At 41.2% G+C, this 20936-nt stretch overlaps 1 protein-coding gene across 1 annotated transcript in view; it reads right to left on the bottom strand.

Annotated features, from left to right (window-relative positions):
- LOC139415690 (uncharacterized) overlaps positions 1-19151 on the bottom strand; it is a 69280-nt gene extending 50129 nt beyond the window's left edge. Inside the window, exons 1-3 of the mRNA XM_071163808.1 lie at positions 19097-19151; positions 15096-17261; positions 1078-1349 (exon numbers count right to left, since the gene is read on the bottom strand). Coding sequence (XP_071019909.1) covers positions 1078-1349; positions 15096-17261; positions 19097-19151 — 2493 coding nt within the window. The remainder of the gene's footprint in view (positions 1-1077; positions 1350-15095; positions 17262-19096) is intronic.
- Between the last annotated feature and the right edge of the window lie 1785 nt (positions 19152-20936).

Here is a 20936-nt window from a genome sequence, read left to right as displayed (position 1 = left end):
ATGGTCTGAGAGTCCGCCACACTCTCTGGGAAATAAGTAGTACTAATAGGTTTTACACAGTCTAATGTAACAAATAACTTTAATAAATAACGATACAAGTCATACATTTGTGATATCAATATCTGATTTAAAAAAACATGTTTTATATGAGATTGGGGGGCCGATTGGCCATCTGGCAATTCTGGCAAATGCCATATGGGCTGGACAATTTGGATTGGGTTGGCTGTTGGAAATTGACACACAGGGTGCCTATAAACACAGTCAGAGCACATTGTCACCTCAATCAAACCTTCCTTTTTTTGGGGCAGTTAAGACCATGATTTGGTCAAACAGTTAAGTGCATTATCCTCATGATTCCTGTAATGAAAGTGTCTGCCCAGCCCCTCTGTCTGTTTCGCTGGGGCCTGGTGCTGGGATGAGCCAGCCACTCTCCTCTACCCCAATGTGCTCAAGAGAAGAAAGAAAAACATTTAAAAACGCAATTGCGGGAAAAACACAGCTTTGAAAGCTTCGTCCATATGACCCTGTCTAAGAGAAGAGGAGCTCATCTTTCTGTAAGTACTGTCAATATTCAGCTCAATAGAAACTATTTTACAACCAAGATATTTGATATGGCTTTGCGATATGGAACAGCGCAGATGCAGAATGTGCACCAGCCATTGTGAGGGCATGTACCTATAGGTATATAACTACTTAGAGTTAATATGTTTTGAGTTAATCAATCATTTCTGATTAAAAAAAACACAAATGTGAAAAATTGGTGGATATAGCGTTTTGGAAATAAACTTCTTCATATGTTAGCTTTTGGCATCTGTGTCCTTAAAACACTGTGGGGTGGCAGGGTAGCCTAGTGGTTAGAGCTGTTGGACTAGTAACCGGAAGGTTGCAAGTTCAAACCCCCGAGCTGACAAGGTACAAATCTGTCGTTCTGCCCCTGAACAGGCAGTTCCTAGGCCGGCATTGTAAATAAGAATTTGTTCTTAACTGACTTGCCTAGTTAAATAAAGGTTAAAAAAAATGGGGCATCAAGGGGTAATATCCTCTAGGGGTAATATCTACCACATCATTGACACTCACTCGCAGTGGGGAGAAAGGTGAGTCGCTGGTGATGTCATCTTCCAGAGGTGTGATCCTGAGGAAGTCGACGTGTTTGGGGCGGGAGAGAGGCCGGCAGTAAGACAGAGACTCTTCCACCTCTCTGTGCCAGATGTCCTGTCTCCTCAGGGACTCGTCTCTCTGCCAGATCTCCTCCTGTCTCCCCAGGGACTCATCTCTCTGCCAGATCTCCTCCTGTCTCTTCAGGGACTCGTCTCTCTGCCAGATCTCCTCCTGTCTCCTCAGTGACTCGTCTAAAGAGAACAGACAAGTTGGTAGAAGTGTATATTTGGGGTACATTTTATTTTAAATTCAGTCAATTCAGGAAGTGAATGAATGAATGGAAAACCCATCATAGAAACCATTCCTCTTAAGCAAGGTAGAAGTTGTGTAATGTGCTTAACAAGTCCAGTTCTACTACAGTAATGCTAATTGGCCGAGGTTGACATCACCAGTAAGGCCATATCTTTCCCTAAGTTTCCTAATGCAAAATAATTCATACAAAATGAATTCTGACTGAGTGTAGTAACCAGGGCACTACAACACCCACAATACTGTATGGTTCTGTATTAAAAGTTAAGCTGTGGCGCCACCTTCAGAATTAGAAGTGGAATTGCTGCCATTCTCAGCCATGACATGAGTTCTTCATGACCTTTTGAACATCAACCCAGTGGGGCAAAAACTACTCAATTGTCATACTTGAGTAAAAGTAAAGATACCTTAATAGAAAATGACTCAAGTAAAAGTCACCCAGTAAAATACTACTTGAGTAGAAGTCTGAAGGTATTTGGTTTTAAATGTATGGAAAGTAAATGTAATTTCTAAAAATATATGTTAAGCACACCAGTGGTTGGCCAGTGGCACACATCATTTACTAATAAAGCATTTTGTGTTTAGCGAATCTGCCAGATCAGGCAGTAGGGATGACCAGGGATGTTCTCTGTTTAGTGAGTCCTCCAGATCAGAGGCAGTAGGGATGACCAGGGTTGTTCTCTGTTTAGTGAGTCTGCCAGATCAGGCAGTAGGGATGACAAGGGATGTTCTCTTGATAAGTGCGTGAATTGGACCATTTTCCTGCCCTGCTAAGCATAACAAATTTACTTTTGGGTGTCAGGGAAAATGTATGGAGTAAAAAGTCCATTATTTTCTTTCGGAATGTAGTGAAGTAAAAGTAAAAGTTGTCAAAAATATAAGTAGTGAAGTACAGATACTCAAAAAACACTACTTCAGTAGTACTTTAAAGTATTTTTTGCTTTACCCCACTGGTAGCCCCAGCCCATTTAACAGCATGGAACTGTAATCACAAGTCAAATCAGCTCATGTCCTTCATGTTAACCTGTAATGAGATGTGAATGACTGCGATACACTACTTGACCAAAAGTTTGTGGACACCTGCTCATCGAACATCTCATTCCAAAATGATGGGCATTAATATGGAGTTGGTCCCCCCCTTTGCTGCTATAACAGCCTCCACTCTTCTGGGAAGGCTTTCCACTAGATGTTGTAACATTGCTGTGGGGACCACAAGAGCATTAGTGAGATCGGGCACTGATATTGGGTGATTAGTCCTGGCTTGCAGTCGGCGTTTCAATTAATCCTAAAGGTGTTTGATGGGGTTGAGGTCAGGGCTCTGTGCAGTCCAGACAACTTCTTCCACACCGTTCTCGACAATCATTTCTGTATAGACCACGTTTTGAGCACAGGGGCTTTGTCATGCTGAAACTGGAGAGGACCTTCCCCAAACTGTTGCCACAAAGTTGGAAGCACAGAAGTATCTATAATCTCATTGTATGCTGTAGCATTACGAATCCCCTTAAGGGGCCTAGCCCGATCCATGGAAAAACAGCCCCAGACCATTATTCCTCCTCCACCAAACTTTACAGTTGGCTCTATGCATTGGGGCAGGTAGTGTTCTCCTGGCATTCTCCAAACCCAGATTGGTCCATCGGACTGCCAGATGGTGAAGCGTGATTTATCACTCCAGAGAACACGTTTCCACTGCTCCAGATTCTAATGGCAGCAAGCTTTACACCACTCCAGCTGACGCTTGGTGTGTTCATGGTGATCTTAGGCTCGTGTGAAGCTGCTCAGCCATGGAAACCCTTTTCCTGAAGCTCCTGACAAACAGTTATTGTGCTGACGTTGCTTCCAGAGGCAGTTTGGAGCTCGGTAGTGAGTGTTGCAACCGAGGACAGACTATTTTTACGTTCTGCGCACTTCAGCGCTCGGCGATCCCATTCTGTGAGCTTGTGTGGTCTACCACTTCACGGCTGAGCCGTTGTTGCTCCTAGACATTTCCACCTCACAATAACAGCACTTACAGTTGATCGGGGCAGCTCTAGCAGGGCCTGTTGGAAAGGTGGCATCCTATGACGTGACTGTGTGCTCGATTTTATACACCCTAACCCTATACCTAACTATACCTAACTATACCTATACCTAACTATACCTATACCTAACTATACCTAACCCTAACTATACCTAACCCTAACTATACCTAACCCTAACCCTAACTATACCTATACCTAACTATACTAACCCTAACTATACCTAACCCTAACTATACCTATACCTAACTACACCTAACCCTAACTATACCTAACCCTAACTATACCTATACCTAACTATACCTAACCCTAACTATACCTAACTACACCTAACCCTAACTATACCTAACCCTAACTATACCTATACCTAACTATACCTAACCCAAACTATACTAACCCTAACTATACCTAACCCTAACTATACCTAATCCTAACTATACCTAACCCTAACTATACCTATACTCAACTATACCTAACCCTAACTATACCTAACCCTAACTATACCTAACCCTAACCCATACCTAACCCTAACCCTAACTATAACAATACCTAACTAAACTAACCCTAACTATACCTAACCCTAACTATACCTAACTACACCTAACCCTAACTATACCTATACCTAACTATACCTAACCCTAACTATACCTAACTACACCTAACCCTAACTGTACCTAACCCTAACTATACCTATACCTAACTATACCTAAACCAAACTATACCTAACCCTAACCCTAACTATACTAACCCTAACTATACCAACCTTAACTATACCTAACCCTAACTATACCTAATCCTAACTATACCTAACCCTAACTATACCTATACCCAACTATACCTAACCCTAACTATACCTAACCCTAACTATACCTAACCCTAACCCATACTTAACCCTAACCTTAACTATACCTTTACCTAACCCTAACTATACCTATACCTAACAATACCTATACCTAACTATACCTATACCACTATACCTAACCCTAACTATACCTAACCCTAACTATACCTAACCCTAACTATACCTAACCCTAACTATACCTAACCCTAACCCTAACTATACCTATACCTAACTATACTAACCCTAACTATACCTAACCCTAACTAAACCTATACCTAACTACACCTAACCCTAACTATACCTAACCCTAACTATACCTATACCTAACCCTAACTATACTAACTAACCCTAACCCTAACCCTAACTATACCTAATCCTAACCCTAACCCTAACTACCTAACCCTAACTATACCTATACCTAACTAACCCTACCTAACCCAAACTATACCTAACCCTAACTATACTAACCCTAACTATACCTAACCCTAACCCTAACTATACCTAACCCTAACTATACCTAATCCTAACTATACCTAACCCTAACTATACCTATACCTAACTATACCTATACCTAACCCTAACTATACCTAACCCTAACTATACCTAACCCTAACCCTAACTATACCTAACCCTAACCCTAACTATACCTATACCCAACTATACCTATACCTAACTATACCTAACCCTAACTATACCTAACCCTAATACCTAACCCTAACTATACCTAACCCTAACTGTACCTATACCTATACCCTATACCTATACCTAACTATACCTAACCCTAACCCTAACTATACCTAACTATATCTAACCCTAACTATACCTAACCCTAACTATACATATACCTAACTATACCTAACCCTAACCCTAACTATACCTAACTCTAACTATACATATACCTAACCTATATACCTATCCCTAACTACACTATCCCTAACTGTAACCCTAACTATACCTAACCCTAACTATACCTATACCTAACTATACCTAACTATACCTATACCTAACTATACCTAACCCTAACTATACCTAACCCTAACTATACCTAACCCTAACTATACCTAACCCTAACCCTAACTATACCTATACCTAACTATACTAACCCTAACTATACCTAACCCTAACTATACCTATACCTAACTACACCTAACCCTAACTATACCTAACCCTAACTATACCTATACCTAACTATACCTAACCCTAACTATACCTAACTACACCTAACCCTAACTACACCTAACCCTAACTATACCTAACCCTAACTATACCTATACCTAACTATACTAACCCTAACTATACCTAACCCTAACTATACCTAATCCTAACTATACCTAACCCTAACTATACCTATACCCAACTATACCTAACCCTAACTATACCTAACCCTAACTATACCTAACCCTAACCCATACCTAACCCTAACCCTAACTATAACAATACCTAACTAAACTAACCCTAACTATACCTAACCCTAACTATACCTAACTACACCTAACCCTAACTATACTTAACCCTAACTATACCTATACCTAACTATACCTAACCCTAACTATACCTAACTACACCTAACCCTAACTGTACCTAACCCTAACTATACCTATACCTAACTATACCTAAACCAAACTATACCTAACCCTAACCCTAACTATACTAACCCTAACTATACCAACCTTAACTATACCTAACCCTAACTATACATAATCCTAACTATACCTAACCCTAACTATACCTATACCCAACTATACCTAACCCTAACTATACCTAACCCTAACTATACCTAACCCTAACCCATACTTAACCCTAACCTTAACTATACCTTTACCTAACCCTAACTATACCTATACCTAACAATACCTATACCTAACTATACCTATACCAAACTATACCTAACCCTAACTATACCTAACTCTAACTATACCTAACCCTAACTATACCTAACCCTAACTATACCTAACCCTAACCCTAACTATACCTATACCTAACTATACTAACCCTAACTATACCTAACCCTAACTAAACCTATACCTAACTACACCTAACCCTAACTATACCTAACCCTAACTATACCTATACCTAACTATACCTAACCCTAACCCTAACCCTAACCCTAACCCTACACCCAACCCTAACTATACCTAACCCTAACTATACCTATACCTAACTATACCTAACCCAAACTATACCTAACCCTAACTATACTAACCCTAACTATATCAACCCTAACTATACCTAACCCTAACTATACCTAATCCTAACTATACCTAACCCTAACTATACCTATACCTAACTATACCTATACCTAACCCTAACTATACCTAGCCCTAACTATAACTAACCCTAACCCTAACTATACCTATACCCAACTATACCTATACCTAACTATACCTAACCCTAACTATACCTAACCCTAACCCTAGCTATACCTAACCCTAACTATACCTAACCCTAACTGTACCTATACCTATACCTAGCTATACCTAACCCTAACTATACCTAACCCTAACCCTAACTATACCTAACTATACCTAACCCTAACTATACCTAACCCTAACTATACATATACCTAACTATACCTAACCCTAACCCTAACTATAACCCTAACTATATCTAACTCTAACTATACATATACCTAACCTTAACTATACCTATCCCTAACTACACCTATCCCTAACTATAGCTAACCCTAACTACACCTAACCCTAACTATACCTAACCCTAACTAAACCTATACCAAACTATACCTAACCCTAACTATACTAACCCTAACTATATCAACCCTAACTATACCTAACCCTAACTATACCTAATCCTAACTATACCTAACCCTAACCCTAACCCTATACCTTACCCTAACTATACCTAACCCTAACCCATACCTAACCCTAACCCTAACTATACCTTTACCTAACCCTAACTATACCTATACCTAACTATACCTATACCTAACCCTAACCCTAACTATACCTAACCCTAACCCTAACTATACCTAACCCTAACCCTAACTATACCTATACCTAACCCTAATTATACCTAACCCTAACTATACCTATACCTAACTATACCTATACCTAACCCTAATTATACCTAACCCTAACTATACCTAACCCTAACTATACCTAACCCTAACCCTAACTATACCTAACCCTAACCCTAACTATACCTATACCCAACTATACCTATACCTAACTATACCTAACCCTAACTATACCTAACCCTAACCCTAGCTATACCTAACCCTAACTATACCTAACCCTAACTGTACCTATACCTATACCAAACTATACCTATACCTAACTATACCTAACCCTAACCCTAACCCTATACCTAACTATATCTAACCCTAACTATACCTAACCCTAACTATACATATACCTAACTATACCTAACCCTAACCCTAACTATACCTAACTCTAACTATACATATACCTAACCTTAACTATACCTATCCCTAACTACACCTATCCCTAACTGTAGCTGACCCTAACTATACCTAACCCTAACTATACCTATACCTAACTATACCTAACTATACCTATACCTAACTATACCTATACCTAACTATACCTAACCCTAACTATACCTAACCCTAACTATACCTAACCCTAACCCTAACTATACCTATACCTAACTATACTAACCCTAACTATACCTAACCCTAACTATACCTATACCTAACTACACCTAACCCTAACTATACCTAACCCTAACTATACCTATACCTAACTATACCTAACCCTAACTATACCTAACTACACCTAACCCTAACTATACCTAACCCTAACTATACCTATACCTAACTATACCTAACCCAAACTATACTAACCCTAACTATACCTAACCCTAACTATACCTAATCCTAACTATACCTAACCCTAACTATACCTATACCCAACTATACCTAACCCTAACTATACCTAACCCTAACTATACCTAACCCTAACCCATACCTAACCCTAACCCTAACTATAACAATACCTAACTAAACTAACCCTAACTATACCTAACCCTAACTATACCTAACTACACCTAACCCTAACTATACTTAACCCTAACTATACCTATACCTAACTATACCTAACCCTAACTATACCTAACTACACCTAACCCTAACTGTACCTAACCCTAATACCTATACCTAACTATACCTAAACCAAACTATACCTAACCCTAACCCTAACTATACTAACCCTAACTATACCAACCCTAACTATACCTAACCCTAACTATACCTAATCCTAACTATACCTAACCCTAACCCTAACTATACCTAACCCTAACTATACCTAACCCTAACTATACCTAACCCTAACCCATACCTAACCCTAACCCTAACTATACCTTTACCTAACCCTAACTATACCTATACCTAACAATACCTATACCTAACTATACCTAACCCTAACTATACCTAACCCTAACTATACCTAACTAACTATACCTAACCCTAACTATACCTAACCCTAACTATACCTAACCCTAACCCTAACTATACCTATACCTAACTATACTAACCCTAACTATACCTAACCCTAACTAAACCTATACCTAACTACACCTAACCCTAACTATACCTAACCCTAACTATACCTATACCTAACTATACCTAACCCTAACCCTAACCCTAACCCTACACCCAACCCTAACTATACCTAACCCTAACTATACCTATACCTAACTATACCTAACCCAAACTATACCTAACCCTAACTATACTAACCCTAACTATATCAACCCTAACTATACCTAACCCTAACTATACCTAATCCTAACTATACCTAACCCTAACTATACCTATACCTAACTATACCTATACCTAACCCTAACTATACCTAGCCCTAACTATACCTAACCCTAACCCTAACTATACCTAACCCTAACCCTAACTATACCTATACCCAACTATACCTATACCTAACTATACCTAACCCTAACTATACCTAACCCTAACCCTAGCTATACCTAACCCTAACTATACCTAACCCTAACTGTACCTATACCTATACCTAGCTATACCTAACCCTAACTATACCTAACCCTAACCCTAACTATACCTAACTATACCTAACCCTAACTATACCTAACCCTAACTATACATATACCTAACTATACCTAACCCTAACCCTAACTATAACCCTAACTATACCTAACTCTAACTATACATATACCTAACCTTAACTATACCTATCCCTAACTACACCTATCCCTAACTATACCTAACCCTAACTATACCTAACCCTAACTATACCTATACCTAACTATACCTAACCCTAACCTAACCTAACCCTAACCCTAACTATACCTAACCCTAACTATACATATACATAACCCTAACCCTAACCCTAACCCTATACCTATCCCTAACTATACCTAACCCTAACCCTAACTATACCTAACTATACCTATACCTAACCCTAACTATACCTAACCCTAACTATACCTAACCCTAACTATACCTATACCTAACTATACCTATACCTAACCCTAACCCTAACTATACCTAACCCTAACTATACCTAACCCTAACTATACCTATACCTAACCCTAACCCTAACTATACCAAACCCTAACTATACCTAACCCTAACTATACCTAACCCTAACCCATACCTAACCCTAACCTTAACTATACCTATACCTAACCCTAACTATACCTATACCTAACTATACCTATACCAAACTATACCTATACCAAACTATACCTAACCCTAACTATACCTAACTCTAACTATACCTAACCCTAACTATACCTAACCCTAACCCTAACCCTAACCCTAACTATACCTATACCTAACTAAACCTAACCCTAACTATACCTAACCCTAACTATACCTATACTAACTATACCTAACCCTAACTATACCTAACAACACCCAACCCTAACTATACCTAACCCTAACTATACCTATACCTAACTATACCTAACCCAAACTATACCTAACCCTAACTATACTAACCCTAACAATATCAACCCTAACTATACCTAACCCTAACTATACCTAATCCTAACTATACCTAACCCTAACTATACCTATACCCAACTATACCTTACCCTAACTATACCTAACCCTAACCCATACCTAACCCTAACCCTAACTATACCTTTACCTAACCCTAACTATACCTATACCTAACTATACCTAACCCTAACCCTAACTATACCTAACCCTAACCATAACTATACCTAACCCTAAACCTAACTATACCTATACCTAACCCTAATTATACCTAACCCTAACTATACCTATACCTAACTATACCTATACCTAACCCTAACTACACCTATACCTAACTATACCTAACTATACCTAACCCTAACTATACCTAACCCTAACTATACCTAACCATAACCCTAACTATACCTATACCCAACTATACCTATACCTAACTATACCTATACCTAACTATACCTAACCCTAACTATACCTAACCCTAACCCTAGCTATACCTAACCCTAACTATACCTAACCCTAACTATACCTAACCCTAACTATACCTAACCCTAACCCTAACTATACCTTTACCTAACCCTAACTATACCTATACCTAACTATACCTAACCCTAACCCTAACTATACCTAACCCTAACCATAACTATACCTAACCCTAAACCTAACTATACCTATACCTAACCCTAATTATACCTAACCCTAACTATACCTATACCTAACTATACCTATACCTAACCCTAACTACACCTATACCTAACTATACCTAACTATACCTAACCCTAACTATACCTAACCCTAACTATACCTAACCATAACCCTAACTATACCTATACCCAACTATACCTATACCTAACTATACCTATACCTAACTATACCTAACCCTAACCCTAACTATACCTATACCTAACTATACCTAACCCTAACTATACCGATACCTAACTAAACCTAACCCTAACTATACCTAACCCTAACTATACCTATACCTAACTATACCTAACCCTAACTATACCTAACAACACCCAACCCTAACTATACCTAACCCTAACTATACCTATACCTAACTATACCTAACCCAAACTATACCTAACCCTAACTATACTAACCCTAACAATATCAACCCTAACTATACCTAACCCTAACTATACCTAATCCTAACTATACCTAACCCTAACTATACCTATACCCAACTATACCTTACCCTAACTATACCTAACCCTAACCCATACCTAACCCTAACCCTAACTATACCTTTACCTAACCCTAACTATACCTATACCTAACTATACCTAACCCTAACCCTAACTATACCTAACCCTAACCATAACTATACCTAACCCTAAACCTAACTATACCTATACCTAACCCTAATTATGCCTAACCCTAACTATACCTATACCTAACTATACCTATACCTAACCCTAACTACACCTATACCTAACTATACCTAACTATACCTAACCCTAACTATACCTAACCCTAACCCTAACTATACCTAACCATAACCCTAACTATACCTATACCCAACTATACCTATACCTAACTATACCTAACCCTAACTATACCTAACCCTAACCCTAGCTATACCTAACCCTAACTATACCTAACCCTAACTATACCTATACCTATACCTAACTATACCTAACCCTAACTATACCTATACCTAACTATACCTAACCCTAACTATACATATACCTAACTATACCTAACCCTAACCCTAACTATACCTAACCCTAACTATACATATACCTAACCTTAACTATACCGATCCCTAACTACACCTATCCTAACTATACATAACCCTAACTATACCTAACCCTAACTATACCTATACCTAACTATACCTAACCCTAACCCTATACCTAACCCTAACTATACATATACATAACCCTAACCCTAACCCTATACCTATCCCTAACTATACCTAACCCTAACCCTAACTATACCTAATTATACCTATACCTAACCCTAACTATACCTAACCCTAACTATACCTAACCCTAACTATACCTATACCTAACCTAACCCTAACTATACCTAACCCTAACTATACCTAACCCTAACTATACCTATACCTAACTATACCTATACCTAACTATACCTATACCTAAGCTAACTACACCTAACCCTAACTATACCTAACCCTAACTATACCTAACCCTAACTATACCTATACCTAACTATACCTAACCCTAACCCTAACTATACCTATACCTAACTATACCTATACCTAACCCTAACTATACCTAACCCTAACTATACCTAACCCTAACCCTAACTATACCTAACCCTAACTATACCTAACCCTAACTATACCTAACCTTAACCATAACTATACCTAACCCTAACTATACCTAACCCTAACTATACCTATACCTAACTATACCTATACCTAACCCTAACCCTAACTATACCTAACCCTAACTATACCTAACCCTAACCCTAACTATACCTAACCCTAACCCTAACTATACCTAACTATACCTATACCTAACTATACCTATACCTAACCCTAACCCTAACTATACCTAACCCTAACTATCCATAACCTTAACCCTAACTATACCTAACCCTAACTATACCTATACCTAACTATACCTATACCTAACTATACCTATACCTAAGCCTAACTACACCTAACCCTAACTATACCTAACCCTAACTATACCTAACCCTAACTATACCTATACCTAACTATACCTAACCCTAACCCTAACTATACCTAACCCTAACCCTAACTATACCTAACCCTAACCCTAACTATACCTAACCCTAACCCTAACTATACCTAACCCTAACTATACCTAACCCTAACCCTAACTATACCTAACTCTAACTATACCTAACCCTAACTATACCTATCCCTAACTATACCTAAACCTAACCCTAACTATACCTAACCCTAACTATACCTAACCCTAACTATACCTAACCCTAACTATACCTATCCCTAACTATACCTAACCCTAACCCTAACTATACCTAACCCTAATTATACCTAACCCTAACTATACCTAACCATAACTATACCTAACCCTAACTATGTCTATCCCTAACTATACCTAACCCTAACTATACTAACCCTAACTATACCTAACCCTAACTATACATATCCCTAACTATACCTAACCCTAACTATACCTATCCCTAACTATACCTAACCCTAACTACACCTAACCCTAACTATCCCTATCCCTAACTATACCTAACCCTAACTATACCTAACCCTAACTATACCTAACCCTAACTATACCTAACCCAAACTATACCTAACCCTAACTATACCTAACTCTAACTATACCGAACCCTAACTATACCTATCCCTAACTATACCTAACCCTAACCCTAACTATACTAACCCTAACTATACCTAACCCTAACTATACCTAACCCTAACCCTAACTATACCTATCCCTAACTATACCTAACCCTAACCCTAACTATACTAACCCTAACTATACCTAACCCTAACTATACCTAACCCTAACAATACCTAACCCTAACCCTAACTATACCTAACCCTAACTATACCTATACCTAACCATACCTAACCCTAACCCTAACTATACCTAACCCTAACCCTAACCCTAACAATACCTATACCTAACCCTAACTATACCTATACCTAACCCTAACCCTAACCCTAACTATACCTATAAGACCTTGAAGCTCCGGCACAACCACACTGAACAATGCTGATTAACCCTAGATTGCACTCCTGACTGTTCCTTCCCATTTGAAAATACCTCTGCTTTTTTTGTTCACACAAACACTAGTCTTTAATCCTGAACCTTGGATTGACTTCGCTCACTGCACATTCTATCATGGCCTCCAGAGAGAGCTGCTGTCAGGTGCCCACTGACCCCATGCTTGAACACACGCACTCACGCACTCACACGCACACGCACAAATACACACACACACACACACACACACACACACACACACACACACACACACACACACACACACACACACACACACTTCTGGTACACTAAACATGGGTAGAGAGGATTGATGGTACAGATGTAGGATCTTAATTTGAGACAGTTTGATACAACAGGAAAATAATCCTGCAGCAACAGGAAATGTGAATTATTATGTGGATTATAATTAATGGATTTTTTAAAATTTGATACAAAAAAGGGAAAATCAAGTCTGAAATTTCAAAGTGGAAATTACAAACTTTTTAAAACCTCAAATACACTGCAAGTTTAACATTTCCTGCATCAAATTAGGATCCTACATCTGTACTCTAAAAATGATGGCTCCATGCTGGTTGATGAGAGTTAACGGCCTAAAAGGGAGTGTGATAAATTGGAAAGTAAAAAAGGCCCAGCATCTGTGTGTGTGTGTGTGTGTGTGTGTGTGTGTGTGTGTGTGTGTGTGTGTGTGTGTCAGAGACGTTTGTGTGTCAGAGCCCTGCTGAGAAGCCTTGGCCCATAACAGTCACCTGACTATAGAGAATGCAGAGTGGTTGAGGCAGAAACAGCAGATCACTAAGCGATGTGTAAACCTGACTGTCAGAACCTATTCACCCCTATCTATCTGTCCTGTCTGTCTGTCCTGTCTGTCTGTCCTGTCTGTGTGTCTGTCTGTCCTGTCTGTCCTGTCTGTCTGTCTGTCTGTCTGTCTGTCTGTCTGTGTGTCTGTGTGTCTGTGTGTCTGTCGGTCTGGTCTGGTCTGTCGGAGAGAAACAACTTCTACTTTGTAAGGGTCAATTATCCTGTGCAGCTCAGTATACATCCTCAAAGACAAAAACACTGGATATTAGTTACGTAACAGAATGTGTCTTACTCCATTCTACGCAGTGTCTTTTCCCCCTTCTGTAAGCTTATTTCTCTTGTTATAATTTGGACATGATGAATTGCATAAGGTGACCACTCACCTGAAGACAGCACAGTGGACAAACTGGAAATACCGGGCTCAGCCCAACTGGAGTCTCCTTTTCTCTGACCGTCATTCTGGTTCTGCTCATTCAGCCTCAGATCCAGCCATGCTACTCGCTTCCTGGTCCCCTTTTTGTCCCCTACCTGTCCTCTGTTGACCTTAACGTCACTGTTGTCACCTCTATTACAACTCCCACCCTGCAGGACAAGATGGCATGGTGCCGAGTTCTTCGTCCCTCTCTGACCTTCCTCATCTCTCATTCTTCTTCCCTCGCTCATCTCCTCAACAGGCTGGGAGAGGGACCGAGGCAGGGGACGGCGAATGAGCCGGGGGCTGGACAATAGGGAGGACAGAGGAGACAGGATGGGGGACATCATAGGGGACATGCTGTTAAAGCTACTGGAGGTCCTTAGGGACGAGTTGTCCAAGAGAGAGGGCGAGGAGGGACGCTTCCATTCTCTCATAGGGTCAAAGGTCATGGTGTTGCCGTTGGAGAGGTCGATGGGATCCCATGACAATTCTGGAGAGGTTTGCTCTAAGTTGATGTTCCAGGTTGTTTCTCTACACCTCACTGCCTCCCAGTCCTCGTCTTCCCCAAGACCCTCCATCCTCAGGGCTCTCCGCAGGCTCTGGCTCAACGCCTCACCCAGGGCATGAATCTCCTCAGCTGGGAGAGAATCTTCCAGAGTAGTCCCCCAATCTTGGAGCTCTGGCTGGAGCTGGAAAGAGGATTCAGGTTTGGTCTCGGACACTGACTCCTCTTCAGACACATCTGGCGTAGAGGTAAATAGATCAAAAACACTCCCCTCTCTCCCTTCTTTTATCCAGTCAGCGCTGGTTAGACTGACCCTCCGTATGATCCCCTCCACCTCCTCGATCTTCTCCATCACCCTCCAGGCTGCTTCCTTCCTCTTCATCTCCATCCTCCACCCCTTCTCTGCTCTGCCTCCCTCCTGGCTGGGGCTCAGGGCCTGGTTGGACCCCCCCTCTGGAGACTGCCTGGTGCTGTCCTGGGCATCCTCTACCTCTTGAGGTTTAGATGGGAAGGGAGAGATGTTACAGAATTCGTTGTCGTACTCGGAGAGCTCCGTATCTGAGTCAATGTGAACAGACTCTTCTTTCAGAGTTACAACTTCTCGGGGCGTGCGAGAACTGTAGTGGTACTCAAATGGGAGAACTTTGTTCAGAGAACAAGAGTGGTTCTCAGAGAGTAGAACCCCCCTGAGGGAGTCCAGAACAGCGCTGGAGGGTACGGTGCATGGCCTCTTTGCTTCCTGTGTCATAGTTGGACTCTTAGAACATTTCTCCCTCTCTCTGCCTCCCTGGACGGTGTCCATCTTCTCCTTTTCTCCTCCTCTCATGACTGTATTCCTCCTCTCTGTGAAATTAGAGTTGGAGACACCATCAGAAGGATAGGCTGGACTCGACTCCACTGCACCCCACTGAAGCGTCTCCTCGGCTGGGCGAGCACTCATCTTCCACAACCTCTTCAGCCTCATTCTCTTGGAGCTCCCTGCTGTCCGTGGGGTCCCAGGGGACCGGGTGAGGGTGTGCTGTAGGCTACTGGTGCCGTTCATCCCCCCAGTCCTCCTTCTCCTGGTCGCCTGGGGGTCTGGTGGTAATCTGGGTGAGCAACCATCTTGGCTCTCCTCTGAGCCCAGGTGCCTGAGCTTACCTCCCTGGTTCCCCATCCCAACCCTGGCCTTACACTCCGAACAGAGAGGTAGCAGGTGGAGGTCAGCCAACCAGTGGAGCTCAGAGTCTGATGATGATCCTAAACCATCCGCCTTGCTGTCCTCCTCAAAACTCTGTTTCTGTTTTTTAAACCCAAGTTCTCCTGACTGATCCCACTGCACTGTCTCAACTGGCCCCTCTTCCGTTGGATGGTGGGAAATGATTGGTTGAGCCCTAAGAGAGGCGGTCTTGTGGAGGGAGGAGCCGGGGCCCCTTTGGATAGGGGTGGGGGTGAGGATGAACGGCCTCACAGAGCTCCTCTCCCTGATGGTTTGGTACAGACGCAAGGTGCTGTGGGTCCCTTCCATGACAACAACGGCTGTGGTAGTTGGCATGTAAACTGTCTGAAAAGTCTCTTGAAGTGTCTGAACAACGTAGTCTAGCAGCTCATCAATGGACTTTCTTCCGTTTCCTTTGGAATGGTTTCCTCCTAATGAAAAAGAAATGGTTGGTTATGTTAAGATATCGTTCTGGCTTGAGTTGTGGGACCGTTTTCTTCAGGCAAGGTAGATGAGTGGATTAGAATGGAATAGAAGCGCATATGGTAATGAACAAGGAAACATTTTTTATGTAAACCTAAAACTTTTTTAAAGAGAAAAAACATCCCGTCTGTCTCTTCACAGAGCACCTGACCACAAACTTTCTCTGACAGAAATAGAAACCTTGCAAGATTAGATTATAACTGATGAGATATTATATTATCTCAGAGAGAGAGGGAGAAAGAGACAGACAGAGAGAGTATGACTATATTAGAGACACATACTGCCCACAGATTACAAACTCACAAAGAATTTGAAAACAAATCCAATCTTGATAAACTCCCATATCTATTAGGTGAAATACTAGTGTGCCATTACAGCATCAAGATGTGTGACCTGTTTCCACAAGACAAGGGTAACCAGTGAAGAACGAACATCTTTGTAAATACAAACTCTGTCTATTTATTTTCTTTCTTTATAGTTTTCTTCAACTATTTGCACGTTGTTACACTTGTATTTACCATAAAAGGTAGTGGATGAACAGGTCAGTAACTCATCAAATATGATACAATATTGTGTAAAACATTGAATTTGTAAATTGCATTGAAATGGACTTTGTCCCCAATTTTCCCCCATGTTTTAGACATGAGGCGTGACCTGCGGAAGCAACACGTGATCTACATCACCCTCAGCAAGAGGATCTGCTGTAGCTGATGCCTCTCCCATCCTTTGATGTTCTCTTGCTCTCTCTCTCTAGTTAGTTAGTAGTGTGTGTCCAACTCTACTTATTTAGAGATCAATGGTAACGTTGAACTTCCAGGCACCAGGGATGACGACAGGTGCCGGGGATAGCAGGTTGCCTTTTGCTTAGATGTTGCTTTGCTTTGTCTTAAACTGGCTGACTAGTTAGCTTACAAACATACTGTGCAGATATATCTTCAAATTCACCTGGCTAATTAATAGTTTGAGTACAAGTGGCATGATGCTGTGCTGTTACATTTGTAAATGACCTGGTATAACAGCAAAATGAGCTCAACGGAAAACGTAAATACTGGAAATGCTCAGGCAGCTGCCATTTTCTATTGGGAAAGAAAAATGGCAGCTGCATTTACCAGAAAAGGAAGCGTAAGAAATGATTTAAACATCACCTATATAAATTCCAGCTGTGCCCATGCTAAAATACAATGTGACTTGTGTTGTACTACTGAATTGAACTGTGAGGAGAGGCACTCAGACCAGCCTTTGCGATTGAACTTAGGTATAGGCAGGAATGACCGGGGCCTTCAGCAAGTAAGACATCATTTGAACATCACAGATATACATTCTCAATGCGCCCGTGATAAAGTTAACTACATTACTTTAGGTGGCTGCTTTGAGCAAACCTTGTATGTAATATAACCTATTCTGGGAGCCTATGTGTGTGTGTGTGTGTGTGTGTGTGTGTGTGTGTGTGTGTGTGTGTGTGTGTGTGTGTGTGTGTGTGTGTGTGTGTGGACTATGTGGAATAAACTATTTACAAGATGTGTACTGTTCACTGTTGCCAACTTTGGGAGCACGTGTTCCTTGAATAACTCCAGTCCGGCATTATGACTCTGCCAGAGGTCGTCACGCTGGACGAGGATGGTGATGGGGGCTTTGGTGGTCCACGACAACGAAGAAGCAATAACTCTAGTCCAGCATTATGACTCTGCCAGAGGTCGTCACGCTGGACGAGGATGGTGATGGGGGCTTTGGTGGTCCACGACAACAAAGAAGCAAGTGTCTCTTCCAGTGATGTTGAACTGACCGGGGATCCTGGTGCCAGTAGGGACGGTCTTCACGGAGGCGGTATCACTTGACATATCGGTATCACTTGACATATCGGTATCACTTGACATATCATATCGGTATCACTTGACATATCGGTATCACTTGACATATCGGTATCACTTGACATATCGGTATCACTTGACATATCGGTATCACTTGACATATCATATCGGTATCACTTGACATATCGGTATCACTTGACATTTCAGTATCACTTGACATATCATATCGGTATCACTTGACATATCGGTATCACTTGACATATTGGTATCACTTGACATATCATATCGGTATCGCTTGACATGTCATATCGGTATCACTTGACATATCGGTATCACTTGACATATCATATCGGTATCACTTGACATATTGGTATCACTTGACATATTGGTATCACTTGACATATCATATCGGTATCGCTTGACATGTCATATTGGTATCACTTGACATATCGGTATCACTTGACATTTCAGTATCACTTGACATATGGTCTTCTCCATATGGCCACACTGATAGTGGTCTTCTCCATATGGCCACACTGATAGTGGTTTTCTCCATGTGACCAGAATTATAGTGGTCTTCTCCACATGGCCAGATTTCTAGTGGTCTTCTCCACATGACCAGACTTCTAGTGGTCTTCTCCACATGGCCAGATTTCTAGTGGTCTTCTCCACATGACCAGACTTCTAGTGGTTTTCTCCACATGACCAGACTTCTAGTGGTCTTCTCCACATGGCCAGATTTCTAGTGGTCTTCTCCACATGACCAGACTTCTAGTGGTCTTCTCCATATGACCAGACTGATAGTGGTCTTCTCCACATGACCACACTGATAGTGGTCTTCTCCACATGGCCACACTGGTAGTGGTCTTCTCCACATGGCCACACTGGTAGTGGTCTTCACCCCTTTTAATGCTCTTCTGCTCATCCTTGAAAAATGCTATGAGGTCTGAAATAGACACCAAAGTCAACATACTGTACTAACAATTATCTAGGCTAAGTATTCTAAATGGATTAAATTGTTTTTTTGTCTTCATCAATCTACACAAAAACAGTCTTTTTTTAAAAATGCAACTTTGTTGAAGCCCCATTGGCAGCGATTACAGCCTTGATTCTTCTTGGGTATGACGCTACAAGCTTGGCACACCTGCATTTAGGGAGTTTCTCCCATTCTTCTCTGCAGATCCTCTCAAGCACTGTCAGGTTGGATGGGGAAAGTCACTGCACAGCTATTTTCAGGTCTCTCCAGAGATGTTCTTTTGGGTTTAAGTCTGGGCTCTGGCTGGGCCACTCAAGGACATTGAGAGACTTGTCCCGAAGCCACTCCTGCATTGTCTTGGCTGTGTGCTTAAAGTCGTTGTCATGTTAGAAGGTGAAACTTCACCCCCGTTTGAGGTCCTGAGCACTCTGGAGCAGGTTTTCAACAAGGATCTCTCTGCATTTAGGCCAAAGAGTGCAATCTTGGTTTCATCAGACCAGAGAATCGTGTTTCTCATTGTCTTAGAGTCCTTTAGGTGCCTTTTGGCAAACTCCAAGCGGGCTGTCATGTGCCTTTTACTGAGGAGTGGCTTCCGTCTGGCCACTCTACCATAAAGGCCTGATTTGTGTTGAGTGTTGTCCTTCTGGAAGGTTTTCCCATCTCTACAGAGGAACTCTGGAGCTCTGTCAGAGTTCTCGGGTTCTTTGTCACCTCCCTGACCAAGGCCCTTCTCCCCCGATTGCTCAGTTTGGCCGAGCAGCCAGCTTTAGGAAGAGTCTTTGTGGTTGCAAACGTCTTCCATTTAAGAATGATGGAGGCCTCCGTGTTCTTGGGGACCT

Source organism: Oncorhynchus clarkii, chromosome 8 (assembly GCF_045791955.1).
Source record: "Oncorhynchus clarkii lewisi isolate Uvic-CL-2024 chromosome 8, UVic_Ocla_1.0, whole genome shotgun sequence".
Taxonomy (NCBI): Eukaryota; Metazoa; Chordata; class Actinopteri; order Salmoniformes; family Salmonidae; genus Oncorhynchus; species Oncorhynchus clarkii.
Note: the sequence above shows the minus strand (reverse complement) of the source record. Positions and strands in the feature narration are given on the sequence as shown.